Here is a 23311-nt window from a genome sequence, read left to right on the forward strand (position 1 = left end):
TTCAAGTAAGCAACCTGGTTGCCCAATCAGATATATTTCTGCCTCATTCCGATGAGGGCATATTCTACCTTGTGTAGATCGAGAGCTAGCACTTGAGTCCTGAATGATACTATTTATTATCATGCTTTCTTTATTATTTTAAGTTTGCAATCCTTTTCAAGTTCAGGGAGCTTGCTGTCAAGGCATACTCTCTTGTCAGTCCTTGCCTTTTTAAGGAGGTACACAGAAAAAAAGACAGTGAACTCTTAAAACCACTTTGAGTCTTCATTCCTCTGGAAATATGCCACACGGAATGCTTTACTAAAAGTGAACTATGATTTGTACAGTATTTCCACAGCACCATTATTCAGATATAAGTATACACAAACAAGCTCATACACCATGATGCAATAGAAACATGATCACACATAAGGATATAGAATATAGATCACACAACCCTTATGAAATAACTTATATAGCCTTTTCTTTGAAACATACCTCTTATTATTATATGGTCTGTTTTCACAGATTTCAGGTGACAAATAGTACGGTGTGCCTATGCAAGTGCGGGCCAATTCAATAGTACTAGAAGAAAAGGGAATGAAAGAGAAAAAACAACAAATATTATGCACCCTGATCAGAAACACTATATAATATGAGGGTGTATAGATTCAGAATGAAGGGTTTACAACATGCCAAATATTGAGTAGAGTTGGTACTGAGTTACCTGTTAAGAACTCTAGCAATTCCAAAGTCTCCCAACTGAACTGTTCCATCTTTGGTTAAAAATATGTTCTAAATGTAAACAAACAAGCAAATATTAAAATTCAATTTCATCTTTGAAACCTGGCCCCTAGCAGAGCTAATTTCATTGCAGAAGTTTAGTATTTAATATGGTTGGATGATAGCCAGCACTAAATGAAGCAAAAAGCTAGGAGGCCTTCTATATTAATCAAAAAAATACCACATTTACTAGTTTATTTAAGAGCAAATTTTAGGAACCTGAACAAGATATGGGGGAGGTGGAGTAGATATGTTCATAGGACTATGGATTTTAAGAAAAGAGCGGCATGCGGAGGGTTGTGCATGAAGGGGCTTTAAGTTGGGAATGATTAAGTTAACAGAGGAAACAAGATATGTTTCTATGTGATCTATACTGAAAAAATAGATGACAAATATAATGAGCTACGATCCATGCAATACGCCCTATTCCTACAAACAAATAGCATGATGAAACAGTGTAGCTAAGAAGTGGTGCAGCTTTTCCAGAGCAGTAGAACTCTATCTTACAAGAACATGCCAGCATTTCCAGTTAGTTTTGTATTTGTAAATCCTGCAAAATGTTTAACAGGTCGTCTAGATTTCCTTACCTGTGCACAACAGAATATCAAACAATGGTGCATGCACTTTTAGCCATTCTATGTAAGCTATGCCATTAACCCAAAATTACTGAGTGAAGGGGCATATCTGCAATTATTACGCACGTACTTTATTCGCTATAAAAGCTTTTGTCTATTAATGATAAACATGTAATATGGGGGCATTGCTGTGCTAGTATCCGCGTAGTGCGTTGAAAAACATATCCAATAAGAATAATGCAAAACAAAAATTTCACCAGCGGCTGGGCATCTTTTAGAAAGGTAATGAATTATACCATTGAGACATCCTGAATTCGTTATCCTAGTGCTACCGAATGTCTACACAACCGTAGATACAGTGGTTTTGGGAAGCGGTCAGAGTCTCTCATGCATTCTTTGACCGGTTCTGTAGAGAATGGGAACTTTCAGCCCTCCACCATTGCCACCAACATCTCAAACAGAGTTTGATAATACTCTCTCTTGCTGTCCATCTTATTTATACTAATATAGCTTATCACTACAAGTGTATTTTTTTTTTTTTAGTATAAGTGGATGTAAAGTTTAACATAATACCCTGACGGAATGTCTATTCTAGGAAGAAAAGTGTTGTACAGCAAACTAGCTGCAGATACACTCAACTAAAACAAAGGTCAGTTTTTTTTGGGGGGGAGGTCTATAAAAGAACTCAGAAACAACCAGAATGTCCTTTTCCATCCCTACTATTTTCTTACATTTTAGAGAAACTATTTCCCTGGCAGATAAAGGGTAATATTTATGGGTGCACCGAGCAGGATTGCTCACTGCCCATTTTTGAGTTTTTTCCAATCTAATAACAGTAAAAATATTACTGTCAGTCTTCTAAAGGATATGATCTGTGGAAAACTAAAGTGATCAGTCAAGCGAGCCTAGAAAAAGGAGGGAGGCTAAAACACATTTTCCTAAAGCAATTTTCCACAGGAAAAGTACACACAAAACATAGATGGCAGCCATTGAGGACTCGGAAGGCAGGGTAGGGATTACCCGCCGACCCCACATATACACCCCCCCCAGGTTTGGTGCAGTGGAGGAGGGGTCTTACAGAGAGAGTGTGGCACTCAGAAGAAAAAAAATAAGCATCCTCCTACCCATTTTCAAAAATGCTCCTTTGTTGCATTTTTTACCTGTTTTTTACGATTTCAGGGGAGTCCTGAGGGATCACGTGAATCTTTTCCAATTTTCTTTGTATTATTTAGGCCTCAAGGGTGGTCCCTCTGGTTCCCCCTCCCTCTGGTATCCCTACCCTGCCCCCTTATATTTTAAAATATGTTCATTACAGGTGACTATGTCCTAGAATTCTGTAACGGCTGCCAACAATATTTTTCTCATGTTGCTAGCAGCCAATCATAGCTCTCACTCCCGTGAGAGCGAATTAGCCCAAGGGGAAAAAAGCTCCATGACCCAATCAGAAAGTTCTATTTTCAAAAAATTGGGTTCGAGGTACTCCTGCAAGGGTCCCTCAAACCCAACCATCCAGATATCTACTGTATATTTTTTCAACCTTAGCATCGCAAAAACTTCTTAGCAGATTTGCACCAAATCACAGAAAGCACAAAAGCACACCAAGATCTAGCTTCCTGCCAAATTTGGTGCAATTCAGTTCAGTAGCTTTTACTGTAGCCTTATCTAAAGAAGTCCAGGGAAAATGCATGGGAGTTTGTGGATTATCAGCTCACCCAAAACTTTCCATGCACAAACCAGTCAAATAGTAGCACCTTTTTGTAAAGTTTAGTGGTGATTTATCAAATGGTGTCAAAGTTATTAGCATCACAAAAAATGCATATGATATAATAACCCTGGCCTAACTAGAATTACCCAGTGGCCACCACCGCTGGGTAGTGTGTGGTGTGTATGTTGTGCAAGTTGTGTGTTTTAGTTAGTTCGTCACTACAGCCTGGGCTGTTTCCAATAGAGCAGGCCCACGGTTAATTTGTATATGGTTGGGTCTAATCTGAGGCAATATGGTCAGCAAAAAAACATGAACTGGAATGCAGCTCCCAGTAGCTACCAGTGGTGAAGAATAATTCAAATATTTCATCACTTTGTTATATTTTACCTTTTTAGACTGGGGCAGCAGCCAACTACACACAGGCCTAATCCCACCCATGGCCCACCATACTCCCACCACAGCTGTCGGGGGTACCATTTCAAAGGTAGTTCGGTTTCAGCAGAACAACGGTAGATGACATCATTACAAGAATGCAAGCACTGCTAAGATGATGCCCCTGTCATTCCAGCAGAGCTGAAATACCTCTTTGTTGACCCTTCGCAGCATAGCACCCTGGAGAATAGGGGATGCCCGGGTACCCTCTAAGAGTAAAGAGTACCACAGTACCCCTTTGACTGGTCTTTTATGCACATCCCAAGACATGGTATTCTTAGGATTACTGTGCTATCACATAATGCATGTGTCACAAGAGCAATAACACTATTCTGGGTCTCATAGAGCCCACCCTAGTGAATCTCCCTCAGCCTGCCATGCATGTGTTGAGACTCAGGGAAATATGTATAGAGAAAAAACATCTGTAATGGTCGATAACACGGACCAAAAGCTGTGAGACTGGTGTGTGTCCATGGAAGTCGTTGTATGGGAGGATGAACGACAAAGATAAGTAAGTATTTATACATATATATATATATATATATATATATATATAAACACTTCAATTACCATACACTTAGACTGGCCATATTGGTCAGAAAACATGGACATTAGGCCATAATGGTGCGATTTCTAATTAATATAGTTGTTCTTAAGGTGTTCTTGAAGGCAGGTAAGCTATGAAGTTGCTGTTCCAGTGGAGAAATCAGAAAACCGAGGGCTTTGTGTACCATGAGCAGGTGAAGGTTGGTGTTTCATATACATGTAGATCTAGCTGTATGTCATTTGAGATCAATATTGGAGACTACCAATGGATACTTCAAGAGAAGGAAGATGACCAACTGAAGACTGTCTTGCCATTACTTACATACCTTGGATTAATATTCACTCCTCTCTAACTTCATATTGAGACTGCACACAATTCTGGTTACCAAAACAACGAATAAAGATACACCAAACATTTAAAGACATTCTACATGATGAGAGCATTGAGAAATTCTCATTATAAGTAAGGAATTGTCATCTGTTCACTTTTCCCTAAATAATAAACTGATACACATGCTCTAGGAACTATTGTGACATACACAGTTTTTAGGTTACTGCATTAAATGCATTTGGCGCTAAATAACAGATAAAATAAGATCAGGGCTAAACAGCAAGAACTCTTGGAGCATACATTTTTTATAGACTCGCAATAGATTGCGTTTCTATTCAATTGTATTGTCAGTGTGCAACCTGACAGGTATTTCTAGTGTTGCAGTTATACTTTTTTGTACCGTGCCCATCCCACCCAGAGCACTAGCCACTTTGGTTGCAAGATGTGTTTACAGAACTGAACTCTCGACGTACAATGCAAATAATTTCTCTGCTTTGGTTTTCTCAAACTGGATATGCACTGCAACCTTTTAATAGATAATGTGGATTGCAGTTGGTGTGTTATTCAACATGAAGGCTTCATCGCCTTCTTAAGTGATGAGTTTGGCAAGGAAAGAGAAGATTTATCTACATGAAGGGCAGCAGACATGACTGAATCCTTGGCTCAGAGGTCATAGAAAAGTGGTGTATGAGAGTCAAAATTGTGAGTAATACAAGGTTTTACTGAAGATCAATCTTGCAGCCCATAAAGAGAAAAAGGTGTTTAGCTTTGCAGAAAGTTAAAGGTTGCAAGTTTCTGTAATGTTAAACTGAGGTGAAATTATAAAGGAGAATGAAATCCATACACTGTAATTAGCTAGTACTGTTGGAAAAACAGAAATAAAGAGGCTTGAAGGAGCGTGGAGAGTGTCGGAGAGCCCTTAAATCTTTTGTTGAAGAATAAATCTCACACAGGAGGAGAAGAAAGCAGCGGACAGTTCAGGAGGAACAGAAGAATAAGGCCTTTCTTTCCCTCACTCAGGCTGAAGGCCTAAGTCAGCTTTTCTGGCCGCTAACCTGGGCCCAATGTCAAGGTCACTTGACAGTACTTGTTTTGGATGCTTTTGACAGCCTCTAATACTGTCTACTGCACAATTATGAAAGGCCAGATACACAGGCAACTAATGTGTTTGAAAAGTGGGTCTGCTAAAAACACAAAGGAACCCATCATAAAGGTAAGTTTGCATGCATAGGTCTTTTTATGTACGATTTCACTGTGTATATTTACACATAGATGTAGACTTATCGGTCTCTACCCCCTCAAATGAGGTGGAACCCCCTACATTTGAATTTAGAAATGTACATTTACTATTAGTAATTTCCCGCTTGTTTGTGTAGCTCTATGCCTCCCAGTTAGCAATCTCTCTAAAGACATTATTAGGGAATATGTTAAAAAAACACTAATACAAAAATGTATATATTAAAAATAGGGAAAAAACATTTCTCTAACTCCTACACACCTAGGACTACCACGTTACCAAGCAATAATACACCTTTACTAAAACTCAATATATTAATATATTTTACATTATATAATTTTTATTTTTTTAATGAATAGTTTTAAATCAAACAAAATTAATTAAAATGTTTATTTACTATTTCTCACACCCTGCAGTACCATTTGTGGTAAATGTGTCACCAACTTGTATGCAAGTTATGTATTTTATATTTTATTTGTGAGTTAAGTTAAAAAAAAAATATATAGCATTTACAATATATTGGGGGTCATTACAACATTGGCGGTAAAATCCGCTTACTGCCGTGCAGAAGACCGCCAACACACCGCCGTGGCTGCGGAATTCCGCCACAGTCATTATGACCCACAGCTCGGAATCCGCCAAAATCCAGACACCCACACAAGTCCGCCACACCAAAGGTCAGTGATAAACTGGCAAAAACAAAACCTCCACCGTCACGCCAACGGGAATACGCCCACACTATCACGACCCACGAATCCACGCGGCGGTCTTTCAACCGCGGTATTCCATTGGCGGTACACACCGCCGCGCTCAAAATACACACACATTTACAAAACACATCCACATTGGACAAATCGAAATACACACACCTGATACACATACACACACCACTCCCACACATCCAATACAATATAAAACACACACCCACATCACCCACAAACCCTTGCGTCAACAATTGTGACTGAAGGCCAGAGAGAGACACCACCATCTACAAACTAGCATCCACAGGCACTCAACACCATCACTCACACACCATACAAGAACCTCACACAACACACCTCTAAAAATCACCCCACACATCACAACACACACCAACCCACACATCACCCACACCGCCCCATGGCACCGTGAAGACACCCCAGGTTCTCTGAGGAGGAGCTCAGGGTCATGGTGGAGGAAATCATCCGGGTAGAACCACAGCTATTCGAACCACAGGTGCAGCACACCACCATAGCTAGGAAGATGGAGCTATGGCGAAGAATCGTGGACAGGGTCAACGCAGTGGGACAGCACCCAAGAACTAGGGATGACATCAGGAAGAGGTGGAACGACCTACGGAGAAAGGTGCGTTCTGTGGTCTCAAGACACCACATCGCGGTTCAGAGGACTGGCAGCGGGTCCCCACCTCCTCCCCCACAACTAACAACATGGGAGGAGCAGGTCTTGGCTATACTGCATCCTGAGGGCCTCGCAGGAGTAGCAGGAGGAATGGACTCTGGTAAGTCAAACCTTTAACTACTTCATCCCCCACCCACCTGCATGCTATCACATACCCCCACCCTCACCCTCACCCCCATCACTCCAACTCCTCACGTATGTCCAAATATCACAAACCACACATCCCAAACCCAAGCCCTGCATGTAACACCAAAGCATGGACACCCATCACCAAAGCATGGCCACTGCTATACCCCACTAAACCATTATCACACAAGGTCCTACACAGGAATGCAAGCACTGGGGTACACGGTCACCCACCCATTGCACCCCATGGCACACACAGATGCAATAATCATGCCGTTACACCCCTACAGGACCCCTACCCAACGTCACCGGACAGGAGGGGCCAGATATGTCCACTCCACCCACAGAAGAGGCCCACAGTGATGATAGCAGCTCTGTCCAACTGGATCAAGATGACCAGCCCGGCCCATCTGGGACCTCGGGACAGTCAGTTCCCCTAACACTGGCACAGGCCACTACGGAGCTTCGCCCCTCTGGAAACACCAGCACAGCACCCACCCAGCGGGCCCATACCTCTGTCCCCAGGACACGTCAAGCAGCAGTGTGTCCACCACTACAAGGAACCCAGGCTAACCCACCACCCCAACAACACCAGGGACCTGAGGGCAGTGGTAGTGGGCACACGGTTCAGGGGACAGAGGCACAGGAACACAGGGGAACTGGGAGGGCTGCTGTGTGACAGGGGGAGGACAGGCCCAGGGAACCCACTCTCCATGAGGCCCTCTCCAACATCATGGGAGCCTACCACCATTCCCAGGAGACAATGGCAACGGTACTGGCCAAGTTTCAGGAGACCTACCGGCTGCAGGAGGAACAGTATTTGGGCTTCAGGGAGGGACTCAAATCCATCAATTCCACCCTGGACACATTGTAGGGGTGCTGAAAGAACTCGTGAACACCAGGAGGGACACTGTGGCACAACAAGGGGCCCCTGACACTAGCCTGGACGATGAACTGCCCACCACCTCCGCCGGCGCTAGTGGACAGGAGGCACCGCCACAGGACCACCACACCAGCACCCCACCCCCTGCAGATGGAGAACCACCCCGCAAGCGGTCACTGAGATCCAGGACAAAGACAGAGAACAATGTCAAGACCCCCGCCAAGAAATGAGACCACCCAGATTGTCATCCTTCTGTCCCACTTTGTCACCCTGTCCATACTTAAACTGCCCCAGCTCCACTTCCTATGCCCCTTTGGACAATGCACCTGTGAGACAAATAGACTGGACTCTGCCATGGACATTCCTCCACCATCACCCCTGACCATTTTACAACCCCCTCCACTATTTAGCACATAAATAAACACCCTTAAATCACAAAACAATCTGGAGTCAGTCTGTGCTTTCACAATTGTGTATTTGCAATTACTGAGGGAAATAGCAATGTCCATTGTATTGTCAACATACCTATGTCACACAGCTCTAGTCCATGCGGAAACAAAGCAGATGTCTCACAGTGGGACCCACATCTGTGAAATCGTAAGGGAAAGTGACAACTCAGTGACCATACAATGGGTGAAAATGACGGACTGATGAGGTAGTAGAATTAAATCAGATGTATCAGCCAGTGTTGTCTTCTTACCTGTGTCTCACTGGAAGTATTTCAGGATCACCGTGTTCCTGTTGTCTATGTCCTCTTCTTCTGCTTCCTCGTCTTCACTGTCCACAGGCTCCACAGCTGCCACACCAGCTCCATCTGGACCATCCTCCTGCAGAAAAGACACCTGTTGTCGCAAAGCCAAGTTGTGAAGCATACAGCAGGCCACGATGATCTGGCACACCTTCTTTGGTGAATAGAATAGGGAACCACCTGTCATATGGAGGCATCGGAACCTGGCCTTCAGGAGGCCGAAGGTCCGCTCTATAATCCTCCTAGTTCACACATGGGCCTCATTGTAGCGTTCCTCTGCCCTTGTCCTGGGATTCCTCACTGGGGTCAGTAGCCATGACAGGTTGGGGTAACCAGAGTCACCTGCAAATGTTGAGGGACAACTGTTAGACACACACTAACTCATAGGGACATCCCCAGACCCAGACACCTAGTCACACTGTATTGGGTCCATGTCCTCACCTAATAGCCACACACGGTGCCTCTGGAGTTGCCCCATCACATAAGGGATGCTGCTATTCCGTAGAATATAAGCGTGATGCCCTGACCCAGGAAATTTGGCATTCACATGGGAGATGTACTGGTCTGCCAAACACACCATCTGCACATTCATCGAATGGTAATTCTTCCGGTTTCTGTACACCTGTTCATTCCTGCGGGGGGGACCAAAGCCACATGTGTCCCATCAATGGCACCTATGACGTTGGGGATATGTCCCAGGGCATAGAAATCACCTTTCACTGTAGGCAAATCCTCCACCTGAGGGAAAACGATGTAGGTCCACATGTGTTTCAGCAGGGCAGACAACACTCTGGACAACAAGTTGGAAAACATAGGCTAGGACATCGCTGATGCTATGGCCACTGTTGTTTGAAAAGACCCACTTGCTAGGAAATGGAGTACTGACAGCACCTGCACTTGAGGGGGGATTCCTGTGGGATGGCGGATAGCTGACATCAGGTCTGGCTCCAAGTGGGCACCCAGTTCCAGGATGGTGGTACGATCAAGTCTATAGGTGATGATCACATGTCGCTCCTCCATTGTCGACAGGTCCACCAGCGGTCTGTACACCGGAGGATGCCGCTATATCCTCACATGCCCCATTGGACTGTGCCTATGGAGGAGAACAGCGAGCAGAGAGTCAACCAACTCTGAGGTACGTAAACAGAGCTTAATTTGAAAATATTAGCAAATCGACATATGCCTGTATTAGTGTTTAAGCAAGGCCTAGATATGTGTGACGCAGTCAAAAATAATGCCATGTGGTCCCCTGAAATGGCGGCTGCCTGACCTGTAAAGTAGGACAAGGGGATATGAGGTAACTGCGCTGGCGTTGTACACCGTTGCGGTAGGCGGTCGAAGACCGCGGCGCAATCCTAAATTGGTTAACATTGGACCCTCTGGGTCCCAGGAGCCAATGACGATGTACGCCGGCGGTGACGGTACGCACCGCCGCGGACGTGATCGCCATTTTCTCTCTGTTCAATCACTTGATACCTGATCTTTGAGAGGAGAGGACCTACACTGCAAGTGCTGCTGTGACCTCAGTCTGGAAGAGACAATGGCTCGTGTGTCTGGGGAAAGGGCCCCTGCCTTCAGCACGGAGGAGTTGGACAAACTAGTGGATGCGTTCCTCCCCAGTACACGCTACTCTACGGTCCTACAGACAAACAGGTAAGTCGCACCATGACCCCCCTGATGTTCAGGATCCTGGCGGTGGCGTACCGGGAGTTGGATGGGCGCTTGAGGGCATCACAGCAGCCACAAGGGGGTGAGTACACTCTCATTCTGCTGATTCAGTGCGAATTGTAGGTGTCTGGGTGGGGGAGTTGGGCTGTGGGTTCCCCTAGGCCAGGCCGAGTTTAGTAGGCAAGGTCCCTTCTTAAGGCAGGCCCTGTGGCACCCCACCCCACCTGTGTACAGTACCAACTACACCTAGTCAGGCTCCTGTGACATCCATGTGTGCAGCAATCTGGCATAGCCTTGTAACCCATGTACCTGGGATTGATTAGGGAACTCCAAGTGCACAGCGTAGTGAAGGGGGCTTCTGTGTCTGTAGTGTCCGCCAACGGTAGCGGTATTGCATGCACTCAACATGTCCTTCTTCTTTCTCCCCCCCCCCCCCCCTTTTTGTGGTCTCCCTGTTCTTGTGTGCATTAGCATCATCAGGCCGAGGAGCAGTGGCACCGGAGCAGGAGAGAGCTGCATCCCACATGGCCCTGGAGGGCGACACAACGGAGTCTGAATTCAGCAGTGGGACGGAGGGCGAGGGGTGCTCCACGGCAGGGACAGGAGCTGAGACCAGCGATACGGACTCCTCCTCTGATGGGAGCTCCCTTGTGGTAGCGGGCCCATCTGTGCCCCCCGCATATACAGGTACAGCCGCCACCCCCCCTACCAGCACTGCCCTCCCAGCAGCCCCTCTGCGTGTGTCCCGTGCCCGCTCACCCAGGAGGGAGGGCATCTCCTCTGCCCCAGGCACCTCAGCCCCTGCCCCTGTCACCCATGCTGCCTTCAGTGAGGAGGCCATTGACCTCCTCAGGTCCCTCACTGTTGGGCAGTCTACCATTTTGAATGCCATCCAGGGTGTAGAGAGGCAGTTGCAACAAACCAATGCATACCTGGAGGGCATTCATTCTGGGCAGGCAGAACATCAGCGAGATTTTCAGACTCTGGCCTCAGCACTGATGGCAGCCATTGTCCCTGTCTCTAGCCTCCCCCCTCCAACTTCCTCCACCCAGACCCAAACCCTTGTACCTCAGCCTATCCCAAGTACACCATCAGACCAGCATGCACACACGTAAACACACAAGGGAAGCTCTGGCAAACATAAGCACCACACATCCCACAGGCACTCACGCAAGCATCATACACATGCAGACACACCAACAGCCACTGCCTCCACTGTGTCCCCCTCTTCCAGGTCTCCCTCCTCCCTCCCTGTCTCGTCTCCACTCACACGTGCATGCACTACATCCTCAGCCACTATGTCCATCACCAGCACACCCACCACCACACCCCTCTCACGTGCACTCACCACCCCCACTACCATTCACACATCCCCTGTGTCCTCTTCCAGTGTGTCTGGTGTGTGTGAGCCTTCCTCCCAAACTACACAAAAGCAGCCACCGCTGCCTAGGACACCGCCGCCACCAGCACCACTGCCCAGGACACCACCGCCACCAGCACCGCTGCCCAGGACACCACCGCCACCAGTACCGCATGCCAGTGAGCCCCAAAGATTCCGACGCTACTGAGGCCGACACGAGCTGGATGAAGCACTCTGGGCACCAACCCCCTCCAGAACCAGTGGAGTATCACATCCACTACCTCAGTCCTTGGCAGGATGAAGCACTCTGGGCACAAAGCCCCCTCCAGAATCAGTTGAGTATCACATCCACTACCTCAGTCCTTGGCAGAATGAAGCACTCTGGGCACAAAGCCCCTTCCAGAACCAGTGGAGTATAACATCCACTACCTCAGTCCTTGGCAGAATGAAGCACTCTGGGCACAAAGCCCCCTCCAGAACCAGTGAAGAAAGACATCCACTACCTCAGTCCTTGGCAGGATGAAGCACTCTGGGCACAAAGCCCCCTCCAGATACAGTAGAGTATCACATCCACTCACACAGTCCTTGGCAGGATGAAGCACTCTGGGCACAAAGCCCCCTCCAGAAACCAGTGGAGAATGTTATCCACTTGAGAGACTGTGGCTTTGCACTTCCCAGGATGTAGCAATGTGCAAACCACCCACTGTAGAGACTTGAGAGACTGTGGCTTTACACTCCCCAGGATTGAACAGTGGGCATGGAGCCCCCTCGTGGATCTGGCGTTGTGCACTCATCCGGATGAGGTGCCCCCCCCCCACTTCCCTTCCTCCTGAGGTGCCTGTTTTATTTCTATCCGATGCCCCAGCAGTGTTCTCTCCGTCTTGTTCGGGTATCTTGTGTGCGCCTCACCCATGCCTTTTGGGCCCAGTGGTTCACGGACTATGATAGTGGAATACCTTGGACTTGTATTCTTGGTGTATATATTTGTTTATAGTGTGAATATCTTTATATATGTACATATTTTTTATTACTGTCTTTGGATATATTACAATCATTCAACTCATTTCCTTTTGTCCTTGCATTCCTCCAGGGGGGTGTGGGGGGGTATAACTGTAATGTATCATGATGTATTTGTGTGTGTTGTAGTGGTTGAGGGTGGGGGTGGGGGTTTTGCGTGTGTGTGTGTCACTCTCTTTTCCCTCCTCCCTCCCCTGTGTCGTAGGTGCAGTACTCACCGTGGTCTTCGCCGCCGGGGTTCGTGCTCCTGGTAGAGGAGCAGGAAGATAAAGGCTGGAAGAATCTGAAGTTCCGGTTCCATGGCAACCTGGTTCCTCGTGGGATGTGTAGAGGTGAGCGTTTCCCCTTCCAAGTCCTGTTTCCGCCGTGTTTTTGTTCGTGGTGAATCCGCCCCGGAAAAGGTGGCGGATTGGACTGTTGTAATTCTGTGGGCGGTATATTGTCCTCCGCCTGTCTGTTGGCAGTTACCGCCGCGGTGTTTGTTTGTAAAGCCTTGGCGGTCGGAGTGTTAAAGTGGCTGTCTATGTTGGCGGTTTCCGCCACGGTCGTGATTCCATTTTTTTTTCTGCCGGCCTGTTGGCGGTTTTACCGCCGCTTTAACACCGACCGCCAGGGTTGTAATGACCACCATTGTATTAAACTGTTATTAAACAGTATTAAACAAAAAACGTACATTTAAAAATGTTTACAAAAAAATATCATGGCAGGGTGTTAAACATACTTTCATTTAATGTCTTTAAAATATTAACAACTGAATATAAAAAAGTAAAGCAAATAAAACGAATTTAAATAAAGTTATAGGTCTGTTATTTCATTTATTTTACGTGTTTCACTACGAGTTAGCATTACTCCCTTCCTCCATTGATTTCTATGTGAAAATGTTGTTTCCCAGTGGTTTGCCATGTGCGGTGCTTCGTTAAGAGTTTTGGAAGTAAGACTGATAAATTATTTAAACGTATATTTTGTGAATTGCAAATGTCTTACTCTTACGTGTACGTGCGTTATGTATTAGCAAATCCCTCTAGGCCCTCTTTAATCCCCTCTGCGAACAGATTTAACCCCACCTATACTTTGGAAAATAATCTTCACTTACGCAACACTTCCCTTCCCCTTGTCCCACCCACATTTTCTAGAACTTATGTATGGCAGAGATCTCAGCAGAGAAAAGGCAGGAGAAGCACAGGTGGAGCTCCCTGGCCGAACGTGTTTGCGAATTGGAGTACATAATGTACAGCTACTTTACATGCTGCAGAACAGCTTTTGTGACTAGGGGCCATATGTACGAACACATTTTCCCATAAGGACAGAATGGGTAAAACCTTTTGCTACATCTGGCCCCTAGGTCCCTTAGAGTCTGTAAAAGAAAAAGAAATAAAAGCACCGTTCTGCAGACATTTAAACAAGAAATGCTAACACTGAAAGCAAAAGAGCTAATATAGGAAGAAAAGATACCAGTTGTTTTTCTTTCACCCCTCCATACAAAATCAAATATCACAATGACAGGAAAATAATTTATATTTATTTTTCATTGCCTCGAAACCACACATAATGGAACTTCCACCTACCTGTGATTTTATGTCCCGGTGCAGAATTTTCCTATCATGCACATGTTTCAGCGCCAAACAAATCTGCACAAACCAATCAATGATCTGTAATTGTAGAAAAGGAAGCATACTATAATACAGTTTCAACAGCTCAAGGGAAATCAACAAACACATGTTCTTCCCATGCTGAATGGCTTACAGATTGCTCCACTTTTGCTTATTAAAACTGCAATAAATGTGATGACTAATACCTAACTAAATAGGATATTTCCACATAATAGCATGCAACATGAAAATATGCCTAGGAGATTATTACTCAGTAATTATGGTTTTCGTGCCTTGGAGCCTCCCTGATTCTCGGGAACGGTCTCTGAGGAAAAATGTTTTTTCCATAAAGCACAAAAGATCTGGTGGGGGAAGGAGAAGACAGGTGACTGGAGGTGGGGGAAACGTACTCAGTCAGGCCCTGGGGAAGATGTTTTTTTGCCATGGTTATGAGCCAAAGATGGGAGTAACAGTGCTGCGTTCGACAAAGAGCCCGAACGCAGAACTATTCTAGAAACTAAGCGCAGCGGAGCACCTCGTAGGCTGGTAAATACATCCAAGTCCCCTGAACCTTTTATACAGAAAATGTGGGGCATGAGGACTCTAGAAAATCAGCAAAGGTAAAGTTTCATTCTAAGTGCTAGTGAGCAAGTGATCGCAGAAACCCCCTCCGCATCCCTAGAATAAACAAGGTCAGGAGGGGCTTGGAACACAGGGGTCCGAAACAACTGCACCAGGAGAAAGTGGAAACAGAACCAAATGCTGGTTCATCCCCTCATATTAGCCCCTTTCCCACATAGCTATGGCAAAGATGCAACCAAGGAAGGCAACACAAGGAGGACCTGGTAGGGTGTGTATCAGGGTCTCAGGCCCTCATGGCCTGTAAACGACAGCATCATGGAGCAGGTCTAACTACTCCGGAGAGCTCCATCACAGGTCACAGAACATCTTTGTTTGATTCGGAGTTGGGATGTAATGCAGAGAGACAGAAGCAGTGAGAATGCAATGAGATGAGGGATGTCAAGGTAACAGTGGGCAAGTAGATTTAAAACAATGGTGCCAAAAGGACAGAGGCGATCCTCTAAATTTTCAGTCTGTGCTTGCCTTTGCTGAGGAGACTGGAAGATAAAGGGCATATGAGGTCAGAATCTATTCATGCTCCCACCAGTAAAGAGAAAACTAAGAGTTAATTGAGCAGTTATATAGAGAGCATATATTTTAAGTAGTAGGCGGGATGCTCTAAGGTCTTGCAGAATGTAGCAGAATGAAGCAGTTGGTCAGGCGCTCTTTAAAGTTTAACAAGCGCGCACAAACTTTTGTGATCCAACACATTTATGATTCTTCAACATTCACAATCTACTCTTTGGAGAGAAAAGTAAAGATCCTTTAAACTCAAGCAAATATAGCAAACACAAGGGTGTACCTGTATATGAAAGGAAAGAGTACAAAGAATAGCATTCACCAGGAATGGGTAAAGCCCTCAGGTTTGAGAAGATGCGTTACATCACACCTTCATTTTGGGCATTCAAATAGGTTTAGAAAAAAGGCTCCAAAAAGAAAAAATCTTAATTAGTGGATCCAGAATTCTTTTGTTTCCTTAAGCCACATAATCTTAACTCAAGTAAAGAGACAAAACAAAAAGGACGTACTTCACCAGCAAATCCAGACTTCCATGCAACATTACAGGCTTAAACTAAGGTAATTTATGGTGAAAATAAATTTGCTTGCAACCAAGACGAGTGAGCATGTGAAAAAAGAATGGTATCTAATTGGAGTTATGTTGGCTGGTGTGTGGTATACATGTTCTGAAGTGATGCAATAAGGCATATGGATTTCTTCCTGCTGGAAATTGTCCATTGTTTGTTGCTAGAATATACTGTTAGATAAACCCTCTTATTTATTTCCTCTGTGTACCCTCTGTACGGCTCAACTACCTGTGTCAGCTGACAGCACAACTGTCATCTGAACATTCCAAACCATCATTATGAAGAATGAGAACAAAGGCACCTGCATTTACTTATAGTTTATTACCTTGAAATGTGCTACTTGTAACTGTGATAATCTCTTATGATTTGAAAATAAACACACACAAAATAGATTGTTCCTAGTAAGGAAGCGAGTGACTACTCAAGCAAAGAAAAAGTATGGTTCTCTACAAAATGTATGTGCATGTCTGCAGTGACTTCAGAATGTACAGACAATACGCTTAGTTGACATATGTCTCCCCTATGGGAGACTCACTTTATTCACATCTTACTTGGCACTGATAGGATTCGATTTCAAAATCATTATTATACGCCACTAAAACTCAGGGGGAAAACAAGCATATTTGAAACTGCTGTTTGGGGATTGTTGGGTGGTAAGATGCGTCATGAGTAATCTGAGGTTGAAGGACGTTCCCTCCCAGGAGCAGAGGCACCAGCAGTTCTTTCCTAAGGCAAGTGTTGTATAATGGTAAGCCATGGCACTCCACTTACTTTTTAAAGTCTAGGTTTACGACTATGTTCGAATTTGATTAACAAGAAGACCTGGACGAGACATACTTATGAATCCCATTTCTGAAGCATGGTAGAGGTGTGCCTATCTGACATTTATAGACCATCCATAAGAACGTATACCTAATCCTGGCTACCACTTGTAGTTAGTCCTGTAAGGTACTTCTAGGCAGACTTGTGTAAAAACATCACAAGAGAGAATGCTTTGATTGCAGGGCGCAATCAATAAGAAAATAATAAGATATATGTAGCAGTGACGACACAGCCATCTACCAAAGCTGCAGATTCTGAACACTTCAAAACTGAGTAACAGTGTTGAGTGATAACCAGACAATGAATGGTAAAGTGGTGCATCCTAGACGATTTCTTACAAATGTGTAAAATCATGTAAAATCGTTAGTTTATGATAGCTAGCAATCAGCACCAACTCATATTCATATGTATTTCGGTTTAGCCTGTTCCCGTATATTCAGAAGCTCAAAAACAGGAAATGAACTATCCATTGGCCTATGGTATGGCACATAATCAGTAGTGAGTAGGATTAGTGGGACAAGCAGATGTTGTATAAGAGTGTTAGTGGAAAACAACATGCACATCAATCAATACTGTTTTTAAATAGTAATTGTCAAATAGTACAAAAACAAAGTGATTGAGAGCACTCTAAAAATGTATAATGCACACTCAGTCCTCAAGAACTGCATCTAATACGTTTATAGTCTGCATGTGGTATTGGGAAATCTTTTATTGTTAAGGGATAACCTCCCAACAGCTCACCTTTTTTGGTGGAGCACGCAAGCGGTTTGACCTGTTGTAAGTACAGTGGGCTTTAACCACGCCCACCACACGCCAATCACTTTCACTTGATTCTAGGCTTGCCCTCCAAAAATCCTTTGTTATCATTGGTAAATGCTTTACGTTTGTCCCTCCTTGGGGTGGTTTTGTTACCGCCTTGCAGACTGCCCTTGTTACATGGATAATTGCACAATTTCCTATACGTTTGACTGTGAGCAAACTTGTTTTTCTTTTTGTGTCTCTCCTTCGCACTCATGCTCATGGTGGCCATGGCGCTTTGAATCGACTCACTGATGTCAACTAATATTTTACTTTTAATTTACAACGCTAATAGCTCTAACTCAAGCACATGCGAGACCCATTGAATTGCAAATGCTTGTTGTAGGTTTGAATGTGCTATATCATCAAACAAAGGCATTTTCAGATACATGCACACTAATTCTGCCATGTCACTGTGTAATGTGCTTCATTGCTCTGCAACTTATGGGAAAAAAATAAAAAGAGGGGACATGCATATAAGCATACAGAAGGAAGCATGTTGCAGAGAAACAAGGCACAGTCTGCACATTTGTGAATGACTTCGTTTATATATTCAATAGCATGAATGCCAGAGTTTCTGGCTTTGGCAAGACTTTGGTCCCATACCCACCAACCCTCAAGACTTAAGTTGTACATCGATGAGTTTGAGCAAGGCTACAACCGGTTCGGAGTTGCATGCCTTCCAGTTCAGATGGTATGCTGCTTGGTCCACTGCTTAGCAGTTCAGGCTGTCCTCTGTACTATTCTTTTAGGAGCAAGAAGTAGGCAATTTTTTCATGTTATTGGTCTCCTTCTCTGGTGGCACAGCGAGCGAAACAAAGGTGGAAACCTAAGAACTGTGGTCACTGCTGTTGCCCCTCCTTTGCTTGCAGATATTGGTGCTGTCTTGGTTGTGTTGCTAATTATTATCAGTTCTGTGGTTATCGCCACTGTGGCCCCTACAGGGAGTGCAGAATTATTAGGCAAATGAGTATTTTGACCACATCATCCTCTTTATGCATGTTGTCTTACTCCAAGCTGTATAGGCTCGAAAGCCTACTACCAATTAAGCATATTAGGTGATGTGCATCTCTGTAATGAGAAGGGGTGTGGTCTAATGACATCAACACCCTATATCAGGTGTGCATAATTATTAGGCAACTTCCTTTCCTTTGGCAAAATGGGTCAAAAGAAGGACTTGACAGGCTCAGAAAAGTCAAAAATAGTGAGATATTTTGCAGAGGGATGCAGCACTCTTAAAATTGCAAAGCTTCTGAAGCGTGATCATCGAACAATCAAGCGTTTCATTCAAAATAGTCAACAGGGTCGCAAGAAGCGTGTGGAAAAACCAAGGCGCAAAATAACTGCCCATGAACTGAGAAAAGTCAAGCGTGCAGCTGCCACGATGCCACTTGCCACCAGTTTGGCCATATTTCAGAGCTGCAACATCACTGGAGTGCCCAAAAGCACAAGGTGTGCAATACTCAGAGACATGGCCAAGGTAAGAAAGGCTGAAAGACGACCACCACTGAACAAGACACACAAGCTGAAACGTCAAGACTGGGCCAAGAAATATCTCAAGACTGATTTTTCTAAGGTTTTATGGACTGATGAAATGAGAGTGAGTCTTGATGGGCCAGATGGATGGGCCCGTGGCTGGATTGGTAAAGGGCAGAGAGCTCCAGTCCGACTCAGACGCCAGCAAGGTGGAGGTGGAGTACTGGTTTGGGCTGGTATCATCAAAGATGAGCTTGTGGGGCCTTTTCGGGTTGAGGATGGAGTCAAGCTCAACTCCCAGTCCTACTGCCAGTTCCTGGAAGACACCTTCTTCAAGCAGTGGTACAGGAAGAAGTCTGCATCCTTCAAGAAAAACATGATTTTCATGCAGGACAATGCTCCATCACACTCGTCCAAGTACTCCACAGCGTGGCTGGCAAGAAAGGGTATAAAAGAAGGAAATCTAATGACATGGCCTCCTTGTTCACCTGATCTGAACCCCATTGAGAACCTGTGGTCCATCATCAAATGTGAGATTTACAAGGAGGGAAAACAGTACACCTCTCTGAACAGTGTCTGGGAGGCTGTGGTTGCTGCTGCACGCAATGTTGATGGTGAACAGATCAAAACACTGACAGAATCCATGGATGGCAGGCTTTTGAGTGTCCTTGCAAAGAAAGGTGGCTATATTGGTCACTGATTTGTTTTTGTTTTGTTTTTGAATGTCAGAAATGTATATTTGTGAATGTTGAGATGTTATATTGGTTTCACTGGTAATAATAAATAATTGAAATGGGTATATATTTTTTTTTGTTAAGTTGCCTAATAATTATGCACAGTAATAGTCACCTGCACACACAGATATCCCCCTAACATAGCTAAAACTAAAAACAAACTAAAAACTACTTCCAAATATATTCAGCTTTGATATTAATGAGTTTTTTGGGTTCATTGAGAACATGGTTGTTGTTCAATAATAAAATTAATCCTCAAAAATACAACTTGCCTAATAATTCTGCACTCCCTGTATGTTGCTACTGCTGTGGTTACCACTCTGGCCGAATTTGTGGCTCCTGCCTTGCTGACAGCTGTTGGGTTTTCATCCCTGCCATGGAAATAGCTGTGGCAACTAGTGAGATCCCAGCTGTGGCCACTGCTGCTGTGGCAGTTTATCCTGCTATTCTAGCAGATGTAGTTTCTTCTGTGGTGTATGCTTTTGTGGCAACAGCTTTGCAATCCTGCTGTGGTGAAAGCTGTTGCTATGCTCTCTGTTGTGGTCTTTGCTATGGATATAGCAAGTACTTTAAATGTGCTGGTACTCTTAGGTATTTTAAATAGTAAGGTGTCTGCCTGATTGTTTTCACTGGCAACATAACAAAAGCAATCTGCTTTTTGAATTTCCTAATGTGCATGTTCCATTCTCTACTGTAAATTACCTTCAATATTTGCCCCTTCCTTGCCTGTAACAAGGACTTCTCTCAGATTCGCCTTTCATGCCCCAAAACTGTTTTGATTTAGATTTAACAGGTGATGTTCTTTCTGTAAGCTACTTGTTTGCTCCCTTTCAGGTTGAGGAACTCTCACACCGCATTCCCAGTTTACAGCTCTGTTCCTTAGCTCGAAATACGTGGAGTGGGATAGCGTAAATGAGTATGTGCATAGTGCGATATGCTTCCAGTTATTCTGCCTAATTGTCCCCTTCACCAAGTTAGTTATATGGACTGTATTTCTAGTTGGTGGGGGTACTACTTTAACAAGGTTCTGGTCTCACCTGCTTGTGCACTCTTTTTGCAAATTCTACCATTATCCCATTTAATCCCACCTATGCATTTATCTCAAACAACTGCGTCACTAGGTCTTCCGAGGTCAAGTGGTCAACATCAGTCTTCCAATTCTTTATCCTTAGTTTTGTTATGGTAAGAGATCACACTGTGTGCAGGGTAGAGGGGGGCATTTCTTCAACTGCCTGCTTGATGTGATCTAATGAGGCCAGTTGGTGAGGGAATTGTCGATTATATACCCTGTAGTAGTTCTGTGATGGATAAATTGTTGCTCAATAGGTTAGATGCCATAATAATTTACTACAAACTATATACTAATTGAAGAGTCAGGCCTGCTATTAGGTTGCCTTTTATAGCTATACACATTTCTGCAAACTGCACATTATTGGCTGTAAAATGTGGGTGTAGCATCAGATTGGTCTCTCCAAAGTAGTTTACTACTCTATGCATCAGTGAGTACGTATAACATGATGGTTACATCTATATTATAGTGCACAGTCGTCTATATATATTTGGAGACAATACTTATTCCTGCCACTCAGAGGTTTTGGACTGCGTGGACCTGGGTAACAAATGCTATTTAAAACCGGCCCTGATTGTGGCCATACGAGTGATATGGCTTTAACAATGCAATGAAGTATTACTGAATTTGGTTATAAAGTTATTTCCTTAAGTACCTGATCCTCTGAAAACAAAACACCTTTCTGCGTATTGATCCTTCGGAAGAGATCTCCTCCTTCACAGTAATCCATCACTATATACAGACAGCCGTTTTCTGAAATGAAAAATACATATTTCACTGAAATTCTGAAACTAAGAAACAGTTTTCACATTGGCAAGCAGTAATTGATGACACATGAAGTTTAAATGTTTCCCAGCACTAGAATGTTGATATTTACAATGTGGTAAAGACAGGAATAAGATCCCGCACCTTCTATCGCCCATTAGGTTCTCAGAACCTTCCACCCCAAGAGGCCTTTTTCAATGCAATAAATTCCCTTTCGAGAATAAATTGTGGCCCTACAAAATGTATAAATTTGAGCTTGATTTAACCCCTTCACTGCCAGGCCTTTTCCCCCTCCTGTGCCGAGCCTTTTTTTGGCTATTTGGGGCAGTTCGCGCTTAGGCCCTCATAACTGTTTGTCCACATAAACTAACCAAGCCACATTTGCGTCCTTTTTTTCCAACATCCTAGGGATTCTAGAGGTACCCAGACTTTGTGGGTTTCCCTGAAGGAGGCCAAGAAATTAGCCAAAATACAGTGAAAATTTAGTTTTTTTCAAAAAAATTGGAAAAAGTGGCTGCAGAAGAAGGCTTGTGGTTTTTCCCCTGAAAATGGCATCAACAAAGGGTTTGCAGTGCTAAACTTAGCAGCTTCCCAGCTTTCAGGAACAGGCAGACTTGAATCAGAAAACCCAATTTTTCAACACAATTTTGGCATTTTACTGGGACATACCCCATTTTTGCAATGTTTTGTGCTTTCAGCCTCCTTCCAGTCAGTGACAGAAATGGGCATGAAACCAATGCTGGATCCCAGAAACCTAAACATTTCTGCAAAGTAGACAAAATTCTGAATTCAGCAAGGGGTCATTTGTGTAGATCCTACAAGGGTGTCAGATTATCGAAAGCAATATACCGTTACGTCTGCTGGACTGCTCTGTTTGCGGGGATATATAGGGCTTGTAGGTTCATCAAGAACCCTAGGAACCCAGAGCCAATAAATGAGCTGCAACCTGCAGTGCGTTTTCATTCTATACCAGGTATACAGCAATTAATTTGCTGAAATATAAAGAGTAAAAAATAGCTATCAAGAAAACCTTTGTATTTCCAAAAAGGGCACAAGATAAGGTGTTGAGGAGCAGTGGTCTCTGAATTCCGGGGTGACCATACTAGCATGTGAATTACAGGGCATTTCTCAAATAGATGTCTTTTTTACACACTCTCCTATATTTGGAAGGAAAAACTTTAGAGAAAGACAAGGGGCAATAACACTTGTTTTGCTAATCTATGTTCCCCCAAGTCTCCCGGTAAAAATTATACCTCACTTGTGTGGGTAGGCCTAGCGCCTGCGACAGGAAACGCCCCAAAACGCAACGTGGACACATCCCATTTTTTTAAAAGAAAACAGAGGTGTTTTTTGCAAAGTGCCTACCTGTAGATTTTCGCCTCTAGCTCAGCCGGCACCTAGGGAAACCTACCAAACCTGTGCATTTTTGAAAACTAGAGACCTAGGGGAATCCAAGATGGGGTGACTTGTGGGGCTCTGACCAGGTTCTGTTACCCAGAATCCTTCGCAAACCTCAAAATTTGGCTAAAAAAACACATGTTCCTCACATTTCTGTGGCAGAAAG

At 44.3% G+C, this 23311-nt stretch overlaps 1 protein-coding gene across 5 annotated transcripts in view; it reads right to left on the reverse strand.

The window, feature by feature from the left end:
- NEK1 (NIMA related kinase 1) overlaps nt 1-23311 on the reverse strand; it is an 800483-nt gene that overhangs the window by 691273 nt on the left and 85899 nt on the right. For all 5 annotated transcript variants that reach the window (XM_069244156.1, XM_069244192.1, XM_069244183.1 and 2 more), the window contains exons 3-6: nt 21638-21735; nt 14354-14437; nt 707-774; nt 478-564 (exon numbers count right to left, since the gene is read on the reverse strand). In XM_069244156.1, the coding sequence (XP_069100257.1) occupies nt 478-564; nt 707-774; nt 14354-14437; nt 21638-21735 (337 nt within the window). The remainder of the gene's footprint in view (nt 1-477; nt 565-706; nt 775-14353; nt 14438-21637; nt 21736-23311) is intronic.

The sequence above is a fragment of the Pleurodeles waltl genome, chromosome 1_2, assembly GCF_031143425.1.
Source record: "Pleurodeles waltl isolate 20211129_DDA chromosome 1_2, aPleWal1.hap1.20221129, whole genome shotgun sequence".
NCBI lineage: Eukaryota > Metazoa > Chordata > Amphibia > Caudata > Salamandridae > Pleurodeles > Pleurodeles waltl.